Source organism: Ursus maritimus, unplaced genomic scaffold (genome assembly GCF_017311325.1).
Source record: "Ursus maritimus isolate PB19 unplaced genomic scaffold, ASM1731132v1 scaffold_26, whole genome shotgun sequence".
NCBI classification, from domain to species: Eukaryota; Metazoa; Chordata; class Mammalia; order Carnivora; family Ursidae; genus Ursus; species Ursus maritimus.
In genome coordinates this window covers 38,350,136-38,372,557 of record NW_024425119.1, presented here as the reverse complement: position 1 = coordinate 38,372,557, position 22,422 = coordinate 38,350,136, and the positions used below count along the sequence as shown (strand labels likewise).

The window sequence follows — 22,422 nt, the reverse complement described above, 5'->3', positions numbered from 1 at the left end:
CATTTTACAGAGGCCTGAGGAACTCTGAGCCTGACAGCATGAAGCCGAGGGCTCAGTTTGCCTAATGGAAGAGTTAAGTCAGCTGCTTCCTGAGAAGGGTTTCCAAAAGCTATTAGGTTTTGTCCCTCTATCTTTCCTCTCTCCTCAAGTGTGAAATCCATCTCTTGATGATAATGCCTATTTATAAAAGCCATCTCGGAAAACAAAATGAGTTAATTGTCTATGACTCACATTATTCAGAAGGATGTTCAAATCAAGGTGTAAAATTTATACTGGGGGGAAAAAAAGAAGAGAGACCAAGATTTTGATTACCTGGGTGCCAGGACAGCAGGAACGCAGGCTGTCGGTGCTGAGCTGTGTGGCTGGGAGGAGCAAGGGTGGAAATAGGGTCTGATTCCGACATGGGATGGGTTTACTGCAGTCCCCTCGCCCTCAAGGAAGGGGGCTGAGGGCTTCTGTCTGCACGTGAGGCTGTGGGGGGGCTCCCCTTTCCTCATGGAGGGGGCGCTGGGCAGAGTAGAGGCCCCTGACCTGCTGCAGGTCTGCTACTGAGATGAGCCGACGCCGGCGGTAGGCGAACGTTCCCTCGTGTCATCCTTCCTCACTCCCTGGAAAGATAACGCCATTCTTCAGGTGAGGGTACTAGGGCACAGACAGGCTAAACACGTCACCCAAACTAGCCCGCCTGGTGGGCGGCAAGTGCGGCCTTTGAACCCAAACCATACTGTGAGCGAGCGGCTTCACCGCAGTGCCCCCGCTGATCACTCCCGACGTGGGGAAGGGAGCCCTGCTTCTGCTCCACAGAGTCAGGAGGGGAAGCCTCTGCGAGGGGAGTCACGAGGTGAGGGTGCCCAAGAAGTCCCGCTCCGGCCTGGGACCTGGGGAGCTGCCCGGCCTTGCCGAACTTCCGCCAGATGGGGGTGGGGGTGCAAAGAATGCTAGCTGGCCTTGGCACTGACTCCAGCTCTGGCCTGGGCCTGCCTGCTGTTCTTGTAGGGATGGAGGCGATGGCAGCCAGCACTTCCTTGCCCGACCCTGGCGACTTCGACCGGAATGTGCCCCGAATCTGTGGAGTGTGTGGAGACCGAGCCACCGGCTTTCACTTCAACGCTATGACCTGTGAAGGCTGCAAAGGCTTCTTCAGGTGAGTCCTCCCCAAGGCCGAGGGGAGGGAGATCCCTTCTTTCCCATGAGGAGAACTCCTGCGCCTTCCATGTCTCTGTCCTTCCCATGCCCGTGGATCATGCCAACTCTTACAGCCACTGGAGTGACGGGGTCTCAGGGAGGGTATCTCCTTCCTGCCCTCCCCTCAGCTCCAGCTCTGCCCTCTGCCCCTCTCAAAAAAGGGTTTTCCTGAGATCGTTATCTAGGTCCCCATCTTTCCATGACCGTTTGACCCACGGCCCCCTACCCTAACCCGTGTGTCTGTCCTTCGGGAGTGAACCTCCTAACAGACTGGTGATCACAGGCATGTCCTTGGGGAAGCCCCAGAACTTGGCTTCAGAGCTTGTCCTCTGAAATCAAACCATTCCTTGGAACAAGGGAAACTGCACCCGGGCTGGATCACCATTCTTGATCTGTGCCCATGTCTTCACCCATGGCTCACTGTCCCAGGTTGGAACGCTCAGGCAATGTCAACAATGTGCCAGCATTCCTGTTCAGTCAGGGCCAGTTTCTCTACTGGCTGCGTCTTCTCTCCGCCAGTGAGCCCAGTGTCACAAGTGCAAACAGTATGGGGAAAGTACTGGAAAGGCTGGAGGAAGGGTGTTCCTGTCGAAAGCCAGGAAGGGAGGATGGGAAAGTGATACATTGCAGTATAGGCCTGGCAACCAGGAGAAATAGGCATTTGGCATATATTGGAGAGAGAGCAAGAGGGAGAAAAGCCTGGAAGAACACATCAAAGAAAGAGCTTCTGTACAGTAGTCTTAATTGGTAGTGAATAAAGAGAAGAACAGGGCCTCTGGCCATCAAGAGAGGAAAGAGTGAATCAAGTCCAGAACAGGGATGCAGAAGTCGGCCTGGTTCTCTGAACCGAAGGGCTCACCCAGTGGCTTTGAGGGCAGAGTGAATCAGAGCCTGGGACTTGTACGGTACCTACCCCCCCCCCCCAACTCAAGGACTCGTGGGCTGTCTGTGAACACAGCTCCCAACTCACCTGCCCTCTGTCCCAGGAACCAGCCGGCCTGGAGTTTCATTGCCTTGAGCAATCGCTGGGCAGCGGGGTTTCTGTGGGTGCTAATTGAGTGTTTGGCCTGGCGCGGGTTGCCCGCTTGGCTTCCTGGCAGGCTGCTCCCCATCTTGGGGAACAAGACCGGCAGCATCACTGGCTCCAGATCTTGTTGCCACGTCTCTCATTCCTCTGCACTTCCTGCAGGGTGGGCCTTCCAGAGCCCAGGTGCCACCTGGACCCTTTCCTGCCAGTGGAGAAGGAGGATGGGTGTACCCACCACGGCTGCTTCCTGTCACAAAAGCAGGCAGAAATGCGTGGGCCATTGGGCTGGCTGTGCCATTGTATGTCCTTGCCCAAATCATCTGACTTCTCCGCTTCGGTTTCCTCCACTAAGCGCAGGAGTTTAATATCTGACCCCTTTGGTATATAGCGCTAATCTGAGGGTTGATGAGACGATATGTATAAAAGTGCTTTAAAAGACATGAAGCATAGAAGTGCCTGGGTGGCACAGTCAGTTAAGTGACCGACTCTTGGTTTTGGCTCAGTTTCTTTTTTTTTTTTTTTTTTTTAAAGATTTTATTTATTTATTTGACAGGGATAGAGACAGCCAGCGAGAGAGGGAACACAAGCAGGGGGAGTGGGAGAGGAAGAAGCAGGCTCACAGCAGAAGAGCCTGACGTGGGGCTCGATCCCATAGCGCCAGGATCACGCCCTGAGCCGAAGGCAGACGCTTAACCGCTGTGCCACCCAGGCGCCCCTTGGCTCAGTTTCTGATCTCAGGTCATGATCTCAGGGTCATGAGATCGAGCCCCGTGTCAGGCTCCACACTCAGCACAGAGTCTGCTTAAGACTCTCTCTTCCTCCTCCCCCTGCCCTTCCTCTCTCTCTCTCTCTCTCACTTTCTCTCCCTCTCAAATAATAAGTAAGCAAATCTTAAAAAAAAGAAAGACATAAAGTGCAATATGTTATTTTTGAGCCTAGTGGGTCAATACTTATGCCCTTAATGGAACACTGTCCTAATAAAATAAACAAGTCTCTCTAGCCATCCACCCTCCTTTAGTTTTTTCTTTCACACACTCACTCACCAGATTCTTCTTCTTTTTTTTTTTTTAAAGATTTTATTTATTTATTTGACAGAGACAGCCAGCGAGAGAGGGAACACAAGCAGGGGGAGTGGGAGAGGAAGAAGCAGGCTCATAGCGGAGGAGCCTGATGTGGGGCTCGATCCCATAACGCCGGGATCACGCCCTGAGCCGAAGGCAGACGCTTAACCGCTGTGCCACCCAGGCGCCCCCCTCACTCACCAGATTCTAATGAGCATCTATGACCAAGGTACTGGGCTAAGAGCTGGCAATATGGGGACTCTCACCAAAGGTTGTGTGTCACCAACCTGTAGTTCAAAGGTCTCCAGCTATTCTTGGGGCTGTGTGGTTAATCCATAGACCCCTGCCCCCAATCCCCTCTTTCTAGGCCATCTATCCCTGGGGGTCAGCTCTGGGAGATGGGACTCTTCAGTGGCTGCTTATGGGGTTATGACATATTGGAGGTCACTTCCTCACTCGAGTGGCTCCATCCCCGTGCACCTGTGCTTCCTGCCCTCGGACACACTACTAGGCTCCGAATCCTTGAGACAGGGCCATGTTAAGATCTGAGTGGAGGGAGGACTGGTTCCCTCATGCCCAGGGCCAGGTGTGGGAAATGGCCACACGTGCAGGGGTGGTGTGTTTGCACACCCACATGACCACGGTGTGGCTCTGATGCCCGTGGGCACATTATGCTGCTGTCACCCACCCTTGGCCCCTCCCTCCAACAACTCCTGCACGAAAGTACTGGCATTACGGGCAGCATGCAGGCTTTTGTCTTGTTACCCTGTCCTTGTCTACCTTGTATCTTTACCGTCCTGGCCTTGATGACTGGGCCAGACTGCGCTTTCTGAAGAGCCAACATCTCTTATTGTTTGTCTTGATTTTGTTTGATAAATACACACACAACACCTATGGTCGATCTTCATTATTCGTGGATTCTGTATTTGCAAACTTGCTCACCTGTTAAAATTTCCTTGTAATCCCTACATCAATACTTGCAGCATTTTTGTGGTCATTTCTGGACGTGCTCAGAGTGGTGAAAGATCCCAGTCCCCTAGCGCACATGCTCCCGGCCACGGCGGAACAAGGCGACGCTCTGCCTTCTTGTTTCAGCTCTCATGCTACAAAAAAGTGTCCTTTTTGTGGGCTGCCTGGTGCCATGGCCTTTGCATTCTTGTGCTTTTCAATGGTTGGCCCTAAGCGTAGTGCCAGAGTGCTGTGAAGTGGTCCTAAGCCCTAGAAAGCTTCGATGTGCCTTACAGAGAAAACCTGTGCTCAGGAAGCTTCGTTCAGACGTGAGCTCTAGTGCTGTTGGCCGAGTTAACGAATCAACAATATATATTAAGCAAGGTGTCTTTAAATAGAAAGCACACATGAAACAAGCTGATGTATTGATTGATTGATGAAAATGTGACCGGGGGCTCACTGGAAACTAGCCCTAGGAACCATGGCGCAGTGTCTGTTGATTCAGCGTTCACGTTGACTTTAACTGCTGCCAGTAAGAAGAATCAACTCAATATGTGTAATTTCTCCTTTTTTCTCCTGCTCTTCGCCTGCTTCTCCTTTGCTTCATCCAAATTCTATTTGGTGTTCTTCTATCTTGGTTTAGTTCAAATAGAACCCTCTTGTCACGATGTCTGTTTTTGAAATCCTGATCCCAGGAAGAAAAGTCTATACCCGTGGGAGTACCTTCTCTGTATCAGGCTCCACGTCTTTAGGACCACGAAGATAAGTGCAACCAAGTCCTTGCTCTCCGAGAGTTCACCCCGCCCTTTCATGGTCGTTCTCAAGGAAAGAGCATCGCTTTGGTGATGGGTCACGGACGATTTTCCAAGTGCTGGGGATGAGTAATCCCATTTGACCATTCAGTGTTTGGTTTGACTTCCAAGATAGTCAAACTAACCTGCCCTAGGAGCTAGTTGTGGTCATCCCAGCAGGTCCAAAACTCATAGTCAAACTGAAATGTGATTATGAAGGTTGGACGGTGACCACAGTTCTATTGCTCTATGGTCAGGAATTAGAGACCATCACTGGCCGTTATTACAAGTTATTTCATTCTGTTTCTGCTTCCTGCTCCCCTGGAATACATGGACATCCTTGGGGAAAAATGGTATTTCCAGTGTGAATAAAATGTTGACATAGGCAAGCTTGTAAGAGGTTATATGTCTTGGTTATGTGAACACCGGAGCATAAGTAAGGGCCAGAGGGGAAAAATACGTAGGTCTACTACGAAAGTAGATAGTGGGTGATTGATGGAGGTGAATGAATCTCTGGTCATGGGTGGCTTAGTCCAGGCTCCAATATAAAGGGAAAGTAAAAAGGACAGAGAAAAAAAATCAGAGGGACCCCTTTCATGAAGAGAATGAAGAGTATGGTGAAGTTTAAGAGGTGATCCTGGAAAGCAGGGTTGAGAAACAGATCACTCTTTGCCTTTTCCTCTTATCTTCTTCCTGCCTGTTGATACCTAGTTAATCCAGACCCTACAGTGCCAGCACCAAGCTAACAAATACGGTGTGGAGAGAAATGCCTTCTCGTCTGCCAGCCCCAAGGTCCTCAGGGAACTTGTTCTTTCTGAGTCCTGCGGAGCGCAGGGGGCAAAAGGCAGGCTGGTGAGGAGCCAGGAACAAGAGGAATGTTCTGGCTTTCAGGAAGGCCACCCAGCTGATACTGTGGGAGCCGGGATGTGAAGGGGGGCAGAGAAATGGGGCAGATGTCCAGTGACTTAAAACTCAAAGTGCTCACAAGCGCTGGAGTACACAGAGGAGAGAGGAGCAGCTGTCCAGGGCATTCTATGGGCACAAGTAAATGAGTCACCATGAAGCGAGCGTTGCTGGAGAAAACTTTGTCCAGTTCAGCTTGGCAGCTGGCCCCCTTCCATGGAGGCTCAAGGCTGTGAATGAACGAGAACAAGGAAGGACCAAAAGTAGTTTTGGAAGCTTGGGTAGAGGAGGCCAGAATATTTGGAGAGGAAATGTTACTGGAGGTGTCAAGATAGGCAGCTGCAAGCGTGTGACGATCCTGTGTGTCTTTGGGAACTCAGCACTTTCATCAAGGCTCGTTGGCATGAAGGCACTCTCTGCACACGTGGGGGGTCCTCTCTGCGCTTCGGCAGTAGAGGGCTGGTGGAGAGGACCGCCAGAGGTTACCCCACACTTCCAAGCCACCCATCTCAGGGACTGCTTCTAACTCAATGGCTTTGTCCTAGAGGAGACCTTCAAACAGCGTCTGCTGCATGCTCTTGGACTTTTTTAAAAATTTACTTGAGAGAGAGAGAGAGAGCAAGTGAGAGAGAGAGCACAAGCCGGGGGGTGGGGGGGGCAGAGGGAGAGAGAGAGAAGCTGACTTCCCACTGAGCAGAGAGCAGATGTGGGGCTCGATCCCAGGACCCCAGGACCCCAGGACCCCAGGACCGTGACCTGAGCAAAAGTCAGACACCGAACTGACTAAGCCACCCAGGCACCCTGGACTTTAGGGGGCATGTTTGGACTACTCCTCTGGCTTGGATTGGAATATGGTACATTCATGATGAGGACCATATTAGGGAAGAATACCGGAAGCTTTGGAATCAAACATCTCCATTCTGATCCCACTTTCACACTTACTAGCTGTGTGACATGGAGCAAAGGATTTAACTTCCCAGGGCCTTTTCGGCCACCTGTAGAATAAGGATAGAGCCTATCCTGCAAGGCTGTTGTGAGCGTCGGAGGTGACACATGAAGTCCTGGCACAGAAGGCTCTCAGCAACTGCTCACTGCTATCCTTGTCCTTCTGTAGTGCTTGTGTCTGAGAGCAGACAGTCCTTTCTCTCCTCCAGCACAGAACCTGGGACGTGTGTGTAAATAACCTCTCTATATGGTTAAAAAAAAAAAAATAGAAGCGGCAGCAGCAAATAGTTCAAAGGGGCATCTAAATGAAAAGTAAGTCTTCTTCTCTACCCAATTCTCACATCCCTACCTCCTCCAGAAGCTGTCACTGTGACCAGCTCATTGTGCTCGCTTCCGAATTCTTTACGTAGGAGCGTGTCTACGGGTTTATGTGTGTGCGCACACGCACGCACGTGCACAGGAAGATGGGAGTATGCTGTCCTCGCCCTTCTGCATCTTGCTGTGATCTACTCCAGAACGCTTCCTCGAGCTAGTTCCCACGGCCACGTTCTTCCTCTGTCCTTTCCGCAGCCCCGTCATTCTGAATGGAGATCCTGTGATGTAATGGGCCAGTTCTCCATACAGTGCTGCAGTGACCACCTTTCTGCATGCGTCTTTGGGCCCATGGGCTGATTTACTCCCAGGATGAACTCCTGGAAGGAGATTCACTGCATTAAAGGCTCTGTGCATGTTACATGTTGGTGGATATTGCCAAAGTGCTGTCCAAAAAGGGGGCTCATGCTCGTTACCATGGCATTAACCTAGCTGCCCATAGAACTGGCTTCTTAAACTCCCCCGAGAAGCCCTTGACACTGCCACATACAAATGTGCCGTGTGGGTCCCACCTATCAGACCCTGTTGGCCTTTCCCATCAGGAGCGCCATCAGGCTCCTGAATCCAGTCCAGGCTCGAGATTTCTGTGATACTCAGGGTTGCTGTGGAGACAAGGCCAGAGCTGGCACTTGGCCCCAGGCTGGGGTTTTTCAAGGTGTGTCTCTGGGGATGGGGCCACTTACCTGAGAAGGACCCTATGGTCCCAGGCTGAGACCCTGGCCCCAGGCACTTCATGCTTCTGTGAACAGCTTGTCTGTCATGTTTTGATGAATTGGTCAATGTCCTCTCTCACCCCTGACTTTCTAGAAACTGTGTCTATATTTAGCCCGGTTGCACCACCACAACCCCTCCTTCCTGAGCTGGGGTATAATTGCCAACCATCCAGAGGATGACAGGGTCCAGGCTCAGAGAGCAGCTAAGGCAATGGGCTCCCATGGAAACTCAAAGCTCTCGTTTCTCAAAACCAAAGCAGCTCACAAGAAATTAGCATGGGGAGGAAGGCAGGACAGGGTGTGGATCTTCAGGACAAAGCACAGAGCCAGGGCTGGCCAGTCTGGCTGTCCTGACTCCTCACGGGCAGTGGCTACATCACAGCCACATGTGTGGAAGTGCCATTAGAAGGCAGGAGAATGGGAAGAACTGGGCCCTGGAGCCTGCGGGACCCGCAGCCGTGGCAACTATGCTGGGCTGCACACACCTGAAAGCTGGTTTGGGTGGGGGGGGACCTGGGTCTGCCTGTTGGAGCTGGCAAGGGAGCGTTCTCTCCCCTGAACACTAATCGACACTCCAGTGTGACAGCTCTTTGTGATGGCTAACCTCCTTCTTCCTGGCTACAATTCCAGGGTCTTGTCTCTGATTCTGTATTTAGAGGAGCCAGGGAAGAGCTGCTCCATGTAATTTTTCATAATAATAATTCAAGAGCTCCATAAATTTATAGGCTGCTTTCTGCATCACTCAGATAATGTGGAGACAAGTTGCAGAGTTGGTGGGCTCTGGGACAAAGTATGGCAAAGGGTGAAAAGCACAGGTGGCATTCTTCCCCCGGGTGTGAGCCTTGCTGTGGGATAATTTGTCTGCCCAGAAGGATTTATAACATTTTCGTTTTTCCTTCCCTTCCTTCCCTCCCTCCCTCCCTCCTTCCTTTCTTCTCCTCCCCCTCCTCCTCCTCCTGCTTTGCTTCTCAGTATTCAGGAACTTCCAACTATAACTACAAAGCTGAAAGCAAGGACACTGGGGTTCCCCCCCCCAGTATTTTCTTTGAAGTCAGCTCTGCATTTTTTTGGATTCCTACCCAGCCTCGTTAGAGTCCATTCCTGTTGTCAGGCAAAGCTGGGCTGTGTGGCTATCTCTAGCTCTCCTGAGTGTGGAAGCCTGGGGTGGGCTTCAGATTTACAATGAGGAAGATCAAAGAAAGATGGTGATGCCACAGCCTCCTTCTGAGCAACCTTGCAGCTGGGGGACGTGCCCCCCACTGAGAGTCAGTGGCAGGTGCACTAGAGCCCGAAGAAGGAGAGACAGGTCCCTGGGGCACGTGGGGCTGCCTCCCACCTGGGGCCTCAGGAAGCTCTTAGCCCCCAGCACAGGGCCTGTGAGAGGCTTTGGCTCATGTATCTGGAGGTGCCACACGTGTGCTGTCCTCCTCTTGGTGCCCAAAGCCCTAGAGAATTAACAGGAAGAGCTCTGAGCCAGACAAGACAGTGGGTGGGAGGATAAAGCAGACCCTCAGCTCCTGGGCAAAGTGCCTGGTTGTAAAAAAAAAAAAAAAAAAAAAAAGGAAATGAGAGTTTACTCTGAATTAGAAACTTCTGGTCCTTGAGTAAGTTTAGAGAATTACGGGCATCCTGGGGCCTGAACATTTGTGGTAACAGGCGGAGCCTCAGGAACCATGAGTGGGAAGGAGGGGAAGGAGTTAAGGGGTGAATCAATCTCATGTCCTGTGGTGATGGTAGTATCTCATTTCGGCTACCCAAGGTACTTCCATATTTGTCTGTCCCTCTGGAGAGCTGCAGTAGATGGATGGAGGCTCAAAGAGAAAGACTTTCTCTTTCCATAAAGGGAGGCAAAAGCCTGGTATACAGCCTCTCCCTGGGTAGTCACCACAGGGTGGGTGTGGCTGTTGGTGGGCTGGATTCAACCCCAACAGCCTCATGTTGTCCCACCTCACCATGTAGTCCTGTCTACTGGGGGACCCCTTGGGTCAGGAGAGGGACAACAAGAGGGTACTGGGGGCCAAGGTCCAAAACCAAGAGCAGCTACCTCATGGCCCACTGGGTCATCCTTGGCCTTGAGTTGTTCTCAAGGGCCAGCTGCCAGGAGCTGTTTGCCTGTGGGCTCCACTTCATTGAGCACCTTGGGTTTCTAGGGATGAGAGCGGTGTGTTCAATCCTAAAGCCAAAAGCCGAGCCTCACATCTCTAACAGCCAACTGGGGAGCCTTCACTTCTTGCTGAATCCCAGCACTGATGAGTTTCTTCCCCTCAGTGGTCTCGCCTATAAAATGAGGAGGCACTCCAATAGTCTCTTGGGTCCCCTAATCTTAGAGTCTGATTACCTGTGACTGCTGGCAGGCCATTTCTGTGTTCTCTTCTCCTCTATCCCGTGGGTCAAGTTGCTTTGGTCCCCATGTGTCCATGTCGACTGATGAGTGTGTTTGTCCTAAATCCCATTTGTGTTCTAGTGAATGTGAATAGTGAGTCATTTTTCACCAAGAAACATAACTAGTGTTTGACCAGCTCATCTCTGAGAGACAGAAAAGGTTTGACCTGGACCTTTGCTCACAAGGTTTGAGCATCTCCTTGGAAGATGCCGCTGGTCACAGAGAAAATGATTCTGCCACCATCTTTCCCCAACGAGAGCCTTATCACCTGTCCTGGGGCAAAAAAACTGGCGCCTGCCACTACTGGGGCTGGGAAGAGTATGAGGAACCCCTAGGACACAGATGATGAAGCCTCCCCAAATCCCATGTGATGTGGCTGCCAGCAGAAAGTCAGAATTAGGAAAATGAGCCCTCAGGCTTACGCGTGCACTCATGGGCACACACGTGTGTGCACCTCCCCCCCACCACCACAATTTTACATAGAATACCAGGGGGCCTGGGGTACCGGCTTCCTAGTTAAGAACCTGTGGTAGGTTTCTGTCCTGGCAGAGCCCTTACTTCCTCTGCCTTTCTGAAAGCCCAAGCCAGACCTCAGGGCTCCCACCCACTCACCTGGTCTTTTCTCTCCAGGCATGTGATCTGGATGCCTCAAGCTATGGTTTGGGCCCTTTCTCCCTTCTCCATGCACCTGTGCACATGTCTGTCCCTGGCCCAGGGATGCTGCAGTCATAGATCTCCAGACTCTGGATGATTTAAAGCCACCACCAGCGTCTTCACCTCCCATAATAGCTCGCTATAAGGAGGGAGGGCTGCTCTGCAGATTTTAGTATTTTTAAAAATGTCACTAGGCTAATTCACTCATGTATTTCCTGTGTAATAAAAATAAATAAATAAATAAGTGGGAAGTAGACTACCATAAAAATAAATCAGGGGCCCCAGGCTGGTTCGGGTGGTAGAGCAGGTGACTCTGGATCTCAAGGTCATGAATCCAAGCCCCACGTTGGGTGTAGAGTGCACTTAAAAAAAAAAAAAAAGAAAGTAATAATAAATAAATCCTTTCAAATATTTAAAAAAAAAAGTAAATCAAAGCGATGATGGGAGCAGAGCAGGCGGTGAAAGGAGGAGGAGGAGGCTAGAGCGTGGGGGAGGGGAGTGGTGGTCACTGAGAGTGGCCAAGGCTGGGCCCCCAAGGCCCAGTGGGAGACATGGAGATCTGGGGGCGGCCTTGTGGGCAGTCTCGGTGGTCACAGCACCTGCAGGCAGCCGGGGCTGAGGCTGGAAGGTGAGTGACCTGGAGGTGCCATGTGCTCTCTCCCCCGGCAGGCGAAGCATGAAGCGGAAGGCGCTGTTCACCTGTCCCTTTAACGGGGACTGCCGCATCACCAAGGACAACCGCCGCCACTGCCAGGCCTGCCGGCTCAAGCGCTGCGTGGACATCGGCATGATGAAGGAGTGTGAGTGTCCGGGACCAGGCAGGGGGGTGTCCCTGGAGGGGACGCTGGAACAGCTCTTTAGGCTGGTTTGGCCTGGAGGTCTGCGTGCCGTTCTCCTGGGGCGGCTGGCACCCGGGGCCTGGAGCTGGGGCCCTGCGGCTAGAAGAACAGGGTCAGAGGCCCCCAGGGGGTCCTGCGAGCTTCGGTTGGGTCTGTGTCTCAGAGTCCCAGGAAGGGCCCGTCCCGTTCCCTGTGAGGCCTGTGAGGAGGGAGAGGCAGGGCACTGTCTCTGTGAGCCCCCAGATCAGTCCTCCTCCAAGACAGCATCACTATTCTCACCTCCCTGTTCCTGGACCTTCAGGGAAAAGATGAGGCTCAAGGACCTGGGGTTGTTTGGACTTTGGGAGAGTGAGCTGCTGAGAGTGGGGCGGGGCAGGGGTGTTGGGGAGAATAAATATTCAGAGCCTGGCTGGCACCCGGTCCTGTCCTGCCCCAGCCTTCAGGCCACTCTGGCCCCAGGGGCAGATCTGCGGGCCAGAGCCCAGCGGAGACCAGGGGGAAAGACTCTGTGTGGGGAAGCACTGGACTCTAGGATGGCCCTCTGGATTCAGAGGGAGAGAGAAGAGCGGTACTATAGGATTTCTTGTCCAGCTCTGGGGTTGGAGGAGAGGACTGATGGCAGATTCACTTGTTCTAACCCTCGGTTAAAAACAACCCTGGACTTTGCATCTGAACCCTGGTACCAGTTACTTGGTAACCAGAGTAGCCATTGAATGCAGTGGAGCCCGGGAGGGGCTAGCCAGGCCCTCCCCGTGCTGGAGACCAGGGCCCTGGGCCGGCCCAGGCACACCTGGGTGCCCTCTGCACCGTCAGCCCCGCTCTGCCTCTCACTCACTCCTGTCTGCAGTCTGCGTGCTGATCCCCTCCTTGACCCTGGGACAGGGCCTAGGCCCTGCTAAGCTGCGGACCCGAGGAGGCTTAGGAGGGGTGCTCAGATGTGGGCCCTTCTCGAGGCCCTCCTGGCTATGAGGCTGTTGTTTGTGGGGGTGAGGGAGGCAGGTATGGCGAAGATGTCCACAACAACGGAAGAGTCACAGGACAGGGCTTAGGGGATGGAATATTCCTTCCTTGATAGGAAAAAAAATTCTGTTGTTAGGGAACAGAGACAGAATGAAGACCCTCATGGGGGGCCTCCTCCTTGGGCCTCGACAGGCTCCCCACTGGTGGTCACAACCCTTCACTCGTGATCCCGGCTCCCCAGTCAACACTGGCAGGCCTTGGAGAAGTTTCCAGGCTGTTGTTCCTCCTCGCCCCCACGGGAGTGTGCAGGCCTGGACATGCTGAGCTCTCCTAGTGCAGTCCCCTGCCCCGCCCGACTCCTGTGTTTATCCTGGAGCAGGGCAGGCGAAGGCTGAGTGTCTCCTGGGGCTTCTCCCACACTGGCTTAGCACGGCCTGCTCTGTGCGAGGCACTGGGGTGGGCACAAGCAAGATGCAGTGTGCACAGCCCCTGCTCCTGCCCCCGAGGGGCGCACATCCTCCACAGGGCAGGGAGCCTGGCTCTGAGGCTCTGCCATCCGAGAACAGCACAGTTCCACCGCTGGGATTCAGGAAGACTGCCCCAGACGTTTGTCCAGACGCTCCTCTCCTATGTCTCAGGAGGAAGGAGATGTCCGACCAACTTAGAATAGGAAGAACACTTAGAAATTATCTCAGACTCAGAAAGGTAGAAATTTCAGAATTGGTGTCAGAAAGCAAGTCTCCATAACTGCTTCTAGATCTCTTCTGGTCCCCAAAGACAGCACTGCAACCATGGTGATGAACAGGTCATGGGTGCATCAGAGTGCCCCTCGAAACACCGTGTGGTGATGGGGGCCAGCAACCCAGAAAGGAATGCCCACCCCCAACCCCCAACAGCTTTGTGCTTCAGCCACCCCAAACACAGCCCCAGTCTTCCCCAGCAGAGCCCTGCGCCCCACCCTGCTATATGCCCAGTGCAGCCCTGTGTCCCCCACTCTCAGGATGCCCGTATGGGGAGCTGTAGTGAGTTAGCCGTGGGCTGGTAGAGCTGAACTCTTGGAGTCTGGCCCACAGAGCTCTGGTTAAATGAAGACCTTGGGCCAGTACTAGGCTTGTTCTCTCCACTGCTCGCAGGGAAGGTCCTTTAGGAAGGGCTGTAGTTCTCGGCCTCAAGTCAGCCCAGCTGAAAGAAGTCTGTCAGAGTGGTCTGGGCCTAGAGCTCCCAGCTCAGAACCCTGGGAGAGCTGCTCATTTATCTTGTGGGCTGGAGGTTGCCTTAAGGCTCAACCTCCCAGAGACAGTTTTGTGTCAACATTTGTAAAACCACAGGACACCCCAGGGCTCCCTCTGAAGGGAGCTGCGAACACAGCTGCCTTCTGGCAGAAGCAGAGAGGGGGCCCTTCCCTGAAGGGAGCTCAGGAAGGGGAAAGGGATGGGTGTGGAAACAAATGAGCACCGAGAAACTGCTAAGGGCCAGATACTACAGCGAGCACGTGTGCTTTCTTATTAAATTCTCACAAGAATCCCTAAATAGGTGAATACTTCTGAAGGTCTTTTTCATAGATGGGGAAGCTCAGAGGAATTCAGATTTCATGCCTTGAAGCTAAGAAGATGGTATGCTATCGACATTCTAGCCCAGGTCTGTTTGCTTCCAAAGGCCAGGCCCATGGGCTCCACCCTGGCGCAGCCCCCCAGGCACCCTCCGTGGGCCAGAGCTCCGCCACTTGCATTTCCAGGCACCGCCTGGTCCCTAAGGGATGGGCTCAAGGGACTGTTCGCACCGAAGACCCCCTTTCTCTCTCTTCAAGTCCTAGTTGACTTGAACGTGTCCTTGGAGCCCAAGAACTTTCACAGTTGAATTCTTGCTTCTTGTTGACCTGTCCTGCACGAAAACCCCTCTATGTGAATTTGTTTTTACAGATGTATGTCTTTCGTACCCCGCATTAACGCAGCAGCTGGCCAGCATAGCTGCTCAATAAATCTGTGTTGAATGACCGAGTATTAGCGCCCCAGTATGCTTCTTTGTCCTCGGCACCTCCCGCTGGTCTATAGATCAGGAAGATCCCCCAAATCTGGTATGGCCTGTGTCACTCATTTGGGAAGACGTTATAGTCTCTTCTCTAAAGAGGTCCTTAGGCCACCAGGGTCAACGTGAGGTGTTTTTAAGTTGTTCGTGCTTTCAGATCTTGACTTCCCAATGCAGCTCTAGACTTCATGAAGCAGGGAACATCTTATGTGGGAATAAACATGTACAGAGCCATTTTAGCACTCAGCAAGGAGCCTAGAAGGAAGGCAGAGAAGCTACTGAGCAGCCAGATGGGGTTCACAAGGTCCACGGACACAGCTCATGCACTTTATTCACTGGAGAGCCCATCAAACGTGCCTTCAGAACCTGTTTGCTCTTCTTCTAGGTCAGTGCTTTCAACTCCAAAACGTGTGTCCTCTTACATGATAGCAACAGCATTTCCAGTAGCAATTCATTGAGAAAATAATTTTTAAAAAAAATTTCCTATGAAATTAGCAACCCCTTAAAAAAAAAAAAAGACTCATTTCCTAAATCACAACAGCATCTGTACATGTGAGAGCCTGATGACTTACTCCGTCTCCAGACACTGTTGCCTGGAGGGAGGCCCACAGATTGGCAGCCCTGGTAGAAAATGCCAGATCTCAGCATTTCTTTCTCTATTACTGCACACTGGATGGCAGTCACCATTTGATACAGTGATTGGGAGGAACAATGTCATAAGGTTAACCTTGAATCTTCTTAACTTTGTCCTTTTAGAGTAAATCATTTACAAACTTCGCTACTTTTTCATACTCTTCAGATGGATTGGAACACTTTGTGTGTTCCATGGCTGGGGACAAGAGTCTTACAGAGCAGTCATAGCCAATTACCATCAGAGGCGCTATGGGGCAGTAGGTACAACCAGGAACTCTAAGAACCATATTGCCCAGGACTGAATACCAGCTTTACCACGTGTTAGCCATGTGACTTTGAGCAAGGTACACAGCCTCTGGGCCTCGGGTCCCTCAACTGCAAAATGGGAATAACAGCACCTGCCCTAAGAGGTTGTTATGACGACTAAATATCTGTGAGTTAGTATTTAAGAAGCATTGAGCATAGTGCCCAGTACATAAAAAATTCTGTATTTTTTATCCATTTTTATTAACATGATTTTTTTTCTTACATAAAACTTGATCACCAGGATTTCTCCCCAACAGACTAGAATTAAGGGGAAGAAAGGCACCCTTCTAGAGGCAAGCACCAGTAAGAAGAGACCCCACAGAGCTTACCAGAGAAGAGGAGACTGAAAGCTATGAAACATAGCACAAGGACTCCAAATCGTAGCAAGCTGAGTCATACAGTGCACGGACACAGCCCTGTACAGTTCTGAGGTCATGACCTTGCTCCTGCAAAGTCCAGTAATTGTTTCGCGTGATGCCTCTGAATCATCAAGTAAAGGTTACAGGATATTACAGGTGTTCTGTTATAAGGTATTCTGTCTTGAAAATATTTCAATCACAATTATTTAAATTGAAAAGGTGAGCTGGGCTCAGTTATCTAGTGGACTGGCATTTGATGCGTGCCATCCCGACACGATTAGGACACACGCAGTATTACTGCACTTCTCACTGTCACTTCCCGAGCAAAGGACAATGACTAGCACGTAGTAAGTACAATCAGTGTAGATGTGTTGGGTGTTCAATCTCTCAGACTACTGAGCAAACACCATGGCCAGGAAGCTTCGCTGGGCTAGCCATGAAAGGGGAAACACAGGTAGCCTATCGTTCTAGTGGAAGAGCACTTGAACATCTTAGGTTCTCTCTATATGGGCATTTATGGGAGTCTGTACCAATCATAACTATTACAGAGTGGAAGACAGTTGGGTCTTCCCACAGAAATAAGAAACGAAACTCAGTGCAGATTGGGGCAATCCAGAAAGGCTTCATGGTAAAAGAAGTCTGTATGTTGGGTGCTGGAGAACGGATAGAACTTTCCCAGCTATTGGGGAGAGAAGACCCAGTTGGACAGGCAGCCAGCATAAGTGGAAATGCAGTGACAAGGCTGAGCAGGTCATGTTTGCAAGTCAACGGTCTCGATGTGACTAGAGCAGAAGCTGTGTCCAGAGGCACTGGGGAATGAGGTTAGAAAGTTAGGAAGAAGTAAAATCATGGAGAATCTTGACTTTAATTTGGACCAGGATAAGCAGGAAGGAGCCAGAAAAAGTTTCTGAGCAGGAGAGTGACTTCATAGAATCACAAGAGATTATCAAAGCCCAGTCAAGCTGAGAAGCCTGTCCATGGATGCCTGTGGCATGACCGGCAGGGAACCCACCCTCACCCCCCACTCCAGCCCCAGAAACCTCCTGCAGCCACCCTTAGGTGAGCAGGAAAAACCAGACACCTAATCTTGGGTTCCCCAGGCTAAGGCCTCGCACCCTGCCTTGAATCCAATGCTCTCTGCTCCTTCCTCTTCCACCCTACTTGGCTTCTTGGGGTCTGAGCAGACACCCACTGTGGGAGAGGGCTGGCAGCTCTTTGGGCAGGTGAGTCAGTCACCTGGGCGTGGTCTCCTTCAGTCCTCCTCTTAATATGGCTTACCTCAGCTGTGGAGGGAACTTGCCATCCTTTGCCACAAGCTTCCCTTCCTGCTGGGCCCGAGGGTCTGGTTGCCCACTCCCACCCATCCATACCCCATAGGCTCGCCCTCACCTCCCACCAGCTTCTTGCATTCTCCCCCACACCCGAGGGGTCTGGGCCAGTGGGCCGCTCTTGCAGCCTGGAACCCACCCATCCTGGGGTTCTGGTTCTTTCCCTGCTCTTGTGAAACTCCCCGGTTCTGTGGGCAGAAGCGTTGGCAACACCAGCTCAGAGCAAGTAGCTACAGGCCAAGGGCCCCAGTGCCCACTCCTGCCGTCAGCACTCTGCAAGCCCCAGCCAGGAGGTCTGTTTGCCTGGCTGCTGTGCCAGGCATCCCTGCTCACAGTCCCGCCCTCCCGGGCAGCTGCCCAGCACGGTGAGGTGGGCGCCACTCCAGAAGGGCCCGCACAGCCCGACAGTGGCAGAGGGTCTCCCCATTGTCAGACACGCTGGATAACAGCTGGAGAGAACTGCAAATTAGAGCTTCAAGGTGTTATCTTTGGGAATTCTAGAGGGCTCAAAAACTTCCTTGGGTAGAACTTTCAAGACTGGACAGGCTGGAGGAGGGGTTGTTTTGCAGGGAACCGAAGAAGCGAAGTCTTTCTAAGTTGGTCAGAGTAGATCAGATGCCTGAGTTCCATGCCTGGAAACTTGGCCGTGGGAATGCCCACGTAGAGGGGTCTTTCAGCATCTCCTAGCTTCCAGCACTGGGACTGGCCACGCCGTGACCCTCACCCTTCTTCCCTCCATGTTTCCCTCAAGATCATGGGCAATGAATGTGAGGGGGAAGAGACAAGGACTGACATTTAATGAGCAGGTGCTCTGTGTTATGCACACATTCAGTTCCCAAAACAGTCCATCCTCCAAGGTCAGTGTTGTCACCCCGCCACCCCAGCCACCCAACATACACACATTTTCTGGAGGAAAGCACCACAAAGGGACCTTAGAAGAGGTTTTAATGGAGCAAACTGCTTGTGTGATTAATGAGATACAAAAGCCTAGAGAGTTCAAACCGTTTGCCCAGAGTCCGATCACTTGCTCCTGACAACCCAGACTCACTAATAATGCCCAACCATCCCACCTCTCAAATCCTTTCTCCTCCTCGCTCATGCACCTGCCTTTTCAATAGGAAACCCAGTTTTCCATCCATATATAGTGGGCTCGGAGGCCCCCATGGCAGGAAGCACCCACCCACCCTGTGAGCTCCTCCCATCTTTAGCCTTCAGCCCCTGGAGGCTGGTTTCTCCGGGAGCCGCAGGCCCAGCCCTCCTGACACCCCCCTTCCTGCCCCACAGTCATCCTGACGGACGAGGAGGTGCAGCGGAAGCGGGAGATGATCCTGAAGCGGAAGGAGGAGGAAGCCCTGAAGGACAGTCTGCGGCCCAAGCTGTCGGAGGAACAGCAGCACATCATCGCCATCCTGCTGGACGCCCACCACAAGACCTACGACCCCACCTATGCCGACTTCACCCAGTTCCGGGTGCGTCCGCCGGCCAGGCAGCAGGAGCTGCGGAGCGAAAGCCCCAGCCGGGGCCGGGGCCTGCGAGCGCGGATGGAGGGCCACAGCCAGCCAGAAACCGGGGCGTGGGTGGCGGCTTCCCTGCCCGGGGAGGCCTCCCGCTCCCGTTGTCACAGTTCGGGGACAAGGCAGGAAAGTGGCCCCCGATGGGAGCTTCTAATGCTGCATCTTTCCCTTCCAGCCTCCAGTTCGTGGGGAGGGGGGTGGAGGGAGCCATTCCTCCAGGCCCTCCTCCATCCACACCCCCAGCCTCTCCGGGGACTCAGCTTCCTCCTGCTCTGATAACTACACAGCCTCTCTAGGTGAGTGGATACAGGCCGCCCGCCAGTGAGCCCGCCTCGGGGAGAAGAGCCCAGAGCTTCCACAGCCCACCTGTCCTTGGCTGTGGATGGTAGGGTAGCACTAGCGTACTGTGTGCCACACAGTGTCCCCAGAACACCGCCCTTTTTTTGTGCAGAAGAGGGCTAACCAGCCCCAGGGCCCATGCTGGGGAAGAGGCCAAGCTGGAGTCTGGCCAGGCAGGGTCTGTCTGCAGAGTCCCTGCTCTTTCCTCCACACCAGGCTTCTGCTCCTGCCCTCCACCCTGTGGGCAACCTGGTTCCTTTAAAGGGTATTTTGAGCCTGGGCCTTTTGGCGGGTTCTGTTTTTGGTTTTTTTCCAGTTTTATTGAGCTATAATTGACATAGAACATTGTATTCGTTTCAGGTATGCAACATAATAATTTGGTACATGGATATGTTGCAAAACAAAACGATTACCACAATAAGTCTAGTGATATCCATCATCTCACAGAGTTATAAAGTTGTGTTTTTTTTTCCTTGTGATGAGAACTTTTAAGATCTACTCTTTTAGCAACTTTCAAATATACAAAACAGTATCATTAACTACAGTCATCAAAGCCCGGAAGGTGACATTTGGAGTGGAGGGAGAACATGTGGGTCCCACTGCAGCCTACCGCCCCCCCACCCCATCATCTCCAGCTCATCCTTGCTTTCCTTCCTACGGTCCTTTTCCACCTTCTTCTTCAGCTTCCTGCTCCGTCCTCCCCCCTCCCTGTCCTTCATCCCTCTGCCTCTCACCCAACCCTGCTGCCTTCTGCGTGGATCCTGCAGAACGGGAGGGATGGGAAAACCCCTTCCCTCCGGGAACGAGAACCCTCAGATATGGTACTTCCGGACTTACGGATGGATCTGTGCCTAGATCCCAAAGAGGTGGGAAGGGTCTCAGTGTCAGCTGGACAAGGATGGCAGTGGAGACAGACATGGTGTCTACCTACGCAGGAGTGACCCGAGGGAGGTGGTCAGGGACATTGCAGAGATTGACTGACCCTTTGAGCCCCTTGTCTTGTAGCGATTCTTCCCAAGTGTTAATTTTCGCTCCCCACTTTCCTGTTCTTTTCACTTGGTGGGGTATTTATTTGCATCGGTGAGGCTCAGTCTGCATGTTATACATTCAGCTTTTAATAATTCCATCTTATGGGGCGCCTGGGTAGCGCAGTCGTTAAGCGTCTGCCTTCAGCTCAGGGCGTGATCCCGGCGCTCCGGGATCGAGTCCCACATCGGGCTCCTCCGCTATGAGCCTGCTTCTTCCTCTCCCACTCCCCCTGCTTGTGTTCCCTCTCTCGCTGGCTGTCTCTGTCAAATAAATAAATAAAATCTTTAAAAAATAATAATAATAATAATTCCATCTTATTTAGGGGTTTGATATACTCATAGGTTAATTGATATGAGGTGCTCAGCCCCACCAATGGTAGGTTCAGTATGGCATATACTGATTTAAAGGGGCGCCTGGCTGGCTCAGTTGATGTAGCATGCTGTTCTTGATCTCGGGGTCATGAATTCAAGCCCCATGTTGGGCATAGAGATTACTTAATTTAATAAATAAATAAATAAATAAGGTTCAAACTAGTTAACACTTTTAATTTAAAAATATTAAGCAAAAGGGGGGCGCCTGGGTGGCTCAGTCCGTTGGGAATCTGCCTTCGGCTCAGGTCTGGGATGGAGCCCCACATCAGGTTCCCTGCTCAGCAGAGTCTGCTTCTCCCTCTCCCTCTGCCCCTCCCCCTGCTCGTGCTCTCTCTCTCTCAAACAAATACACAAAATCTTTTTTAAAAATGTTAAGCAAAAGTAATACATGTTTATTGTAAGCATTCAGAAAATATAAGCTAATATATATATAAAATAAATATATTTTTATATATGTAAAATATTTAAACCTACTACTCAAAGGTAATCACTGTTAACACTGTGATGTATCTCTTTTCCATCTTTTTTTATGTTTATTTTCAAGTGGAATTACACTATACACCATCTGGTAACTTGCTTTCTTCCTTTACCAGTACATTACATCATATTTTCATGTCATTCTACATACCTCTAGAATATATGCTTCAAGGCTGATTAGTATTCTGGAATATGAATGTACAATAATATATCTAATCTAGATTGTGTCCCAGCTTTTCATTAAGATAACAATATGCAGGGGGCCTGGGTGGCTCAGTCAGTTAAGCGTCTGCCTTCAGCTCAGGTCATGATCCCAGGGTCCTGGGTTTGAGCCCCGCATCGGGCTCCCTCCTTGGTGGGGAGTCTCCTTTTTCCTCCACCCCTCCCCCTGCTTGTGTGCTCTCTCTGTCTCTCAAATAAATAAATAAGTAAAATCTTTTTTAAAAAGATAATCTTATGCTTGTGGCTAAATATTTGCTCTTATTCCAGATTTTTTTTTTTCCTTATGAGGAATTTATGGAAGGGGGATTACTGGACAAAGAATATACATAATCGTAGGCTTCTGATGCCTACTGTCAAATAGCTCTCTAGATTACTTGCACAAATTTATGCTTCCTTTAGCACCCCATGGCACACGGGTTGCCTAATTCCTTGACAATGGCATCCACGTTTAAACATAATTGTTTCTAGTTTATAGGTGAAAAGTCTAAATGTTCTACTGTGCAGTTCTTTGGTCACTAGTGAGGTTTAACGTTGTTTTCCATAAGTTCATTGATTCCAAATTCGTCTTTGATTTGAGGTCATTAGAAATAACATGTGGTCTGTAAAATCATGGCTCCAGGAAATCTCATTTCTTGGACTATCTCTGATCTTTGATTGTACTGCCTTGTTCTGCTTGAAAGGAAAGCCAGGGGGAGTCCTAGAGGAAAGCCTGGGCTGAGGAGTGACCTTGGAGAGAGGCGGTCACTATGGCATTCCTGGCTAGCCCTGCGTCTAGGGTATGGGAGGTCCTCACAGGGCCAAGCAGGAAGGCATCTGGCTCAAGTACCCTTAAGTAGCTCTTTCTCTCTCCTCATTCTTCCCCAGACGTGATGGAACCGACCAGCTTCTCCAATCTGGATCTGAGGGAAGAAGACTCAGATGATTCTTCTCTGACCCTGGACCTGTCCCAGCTCTCCATGCTGCCCCACCTGGCTGACCTGGTCAGTTACAGCATCCAAAAGGTCATCGGCTTTGCCAAGATGATCCCAGGGTTCAGGT

General features: G+C 51.5%; 1 protein-coding gene across 1 annotated transcript in view; it reads left to right on the top strand.

The window, feature by feature from the left end:
- Positions 1-22,422, top strand: part of VDR (vitamin D receptor) — a 54,868-nt gene that overhangs the window by 22,366 nt on the left and 10,080 nt on the right. Inside the window, exons 3-7 of the mRNA XM_040642381.1 lie at positions 997-1,144; positions 11,652-11,782; positions 18,717-18,901; positions 19,122-19,242; positions 22,249-22,420. Coding sequence (XP_040498315.1) covers positions 999-1,144; positions 11,652-11,782; positions 18,717-18,901; positions 19,122-19,242; positions 22,249-22,420 — 755 coding nt within the window. The 5' untranslated portion in view covers positions 997-998. The remainder of the gene's footprint in view (positions 1-996; positions 1,145-11,651; positions 11,783-18,716; positions 18,902-19,121; positions 19,243-22,248; positions 22,421-22,422) is intronic.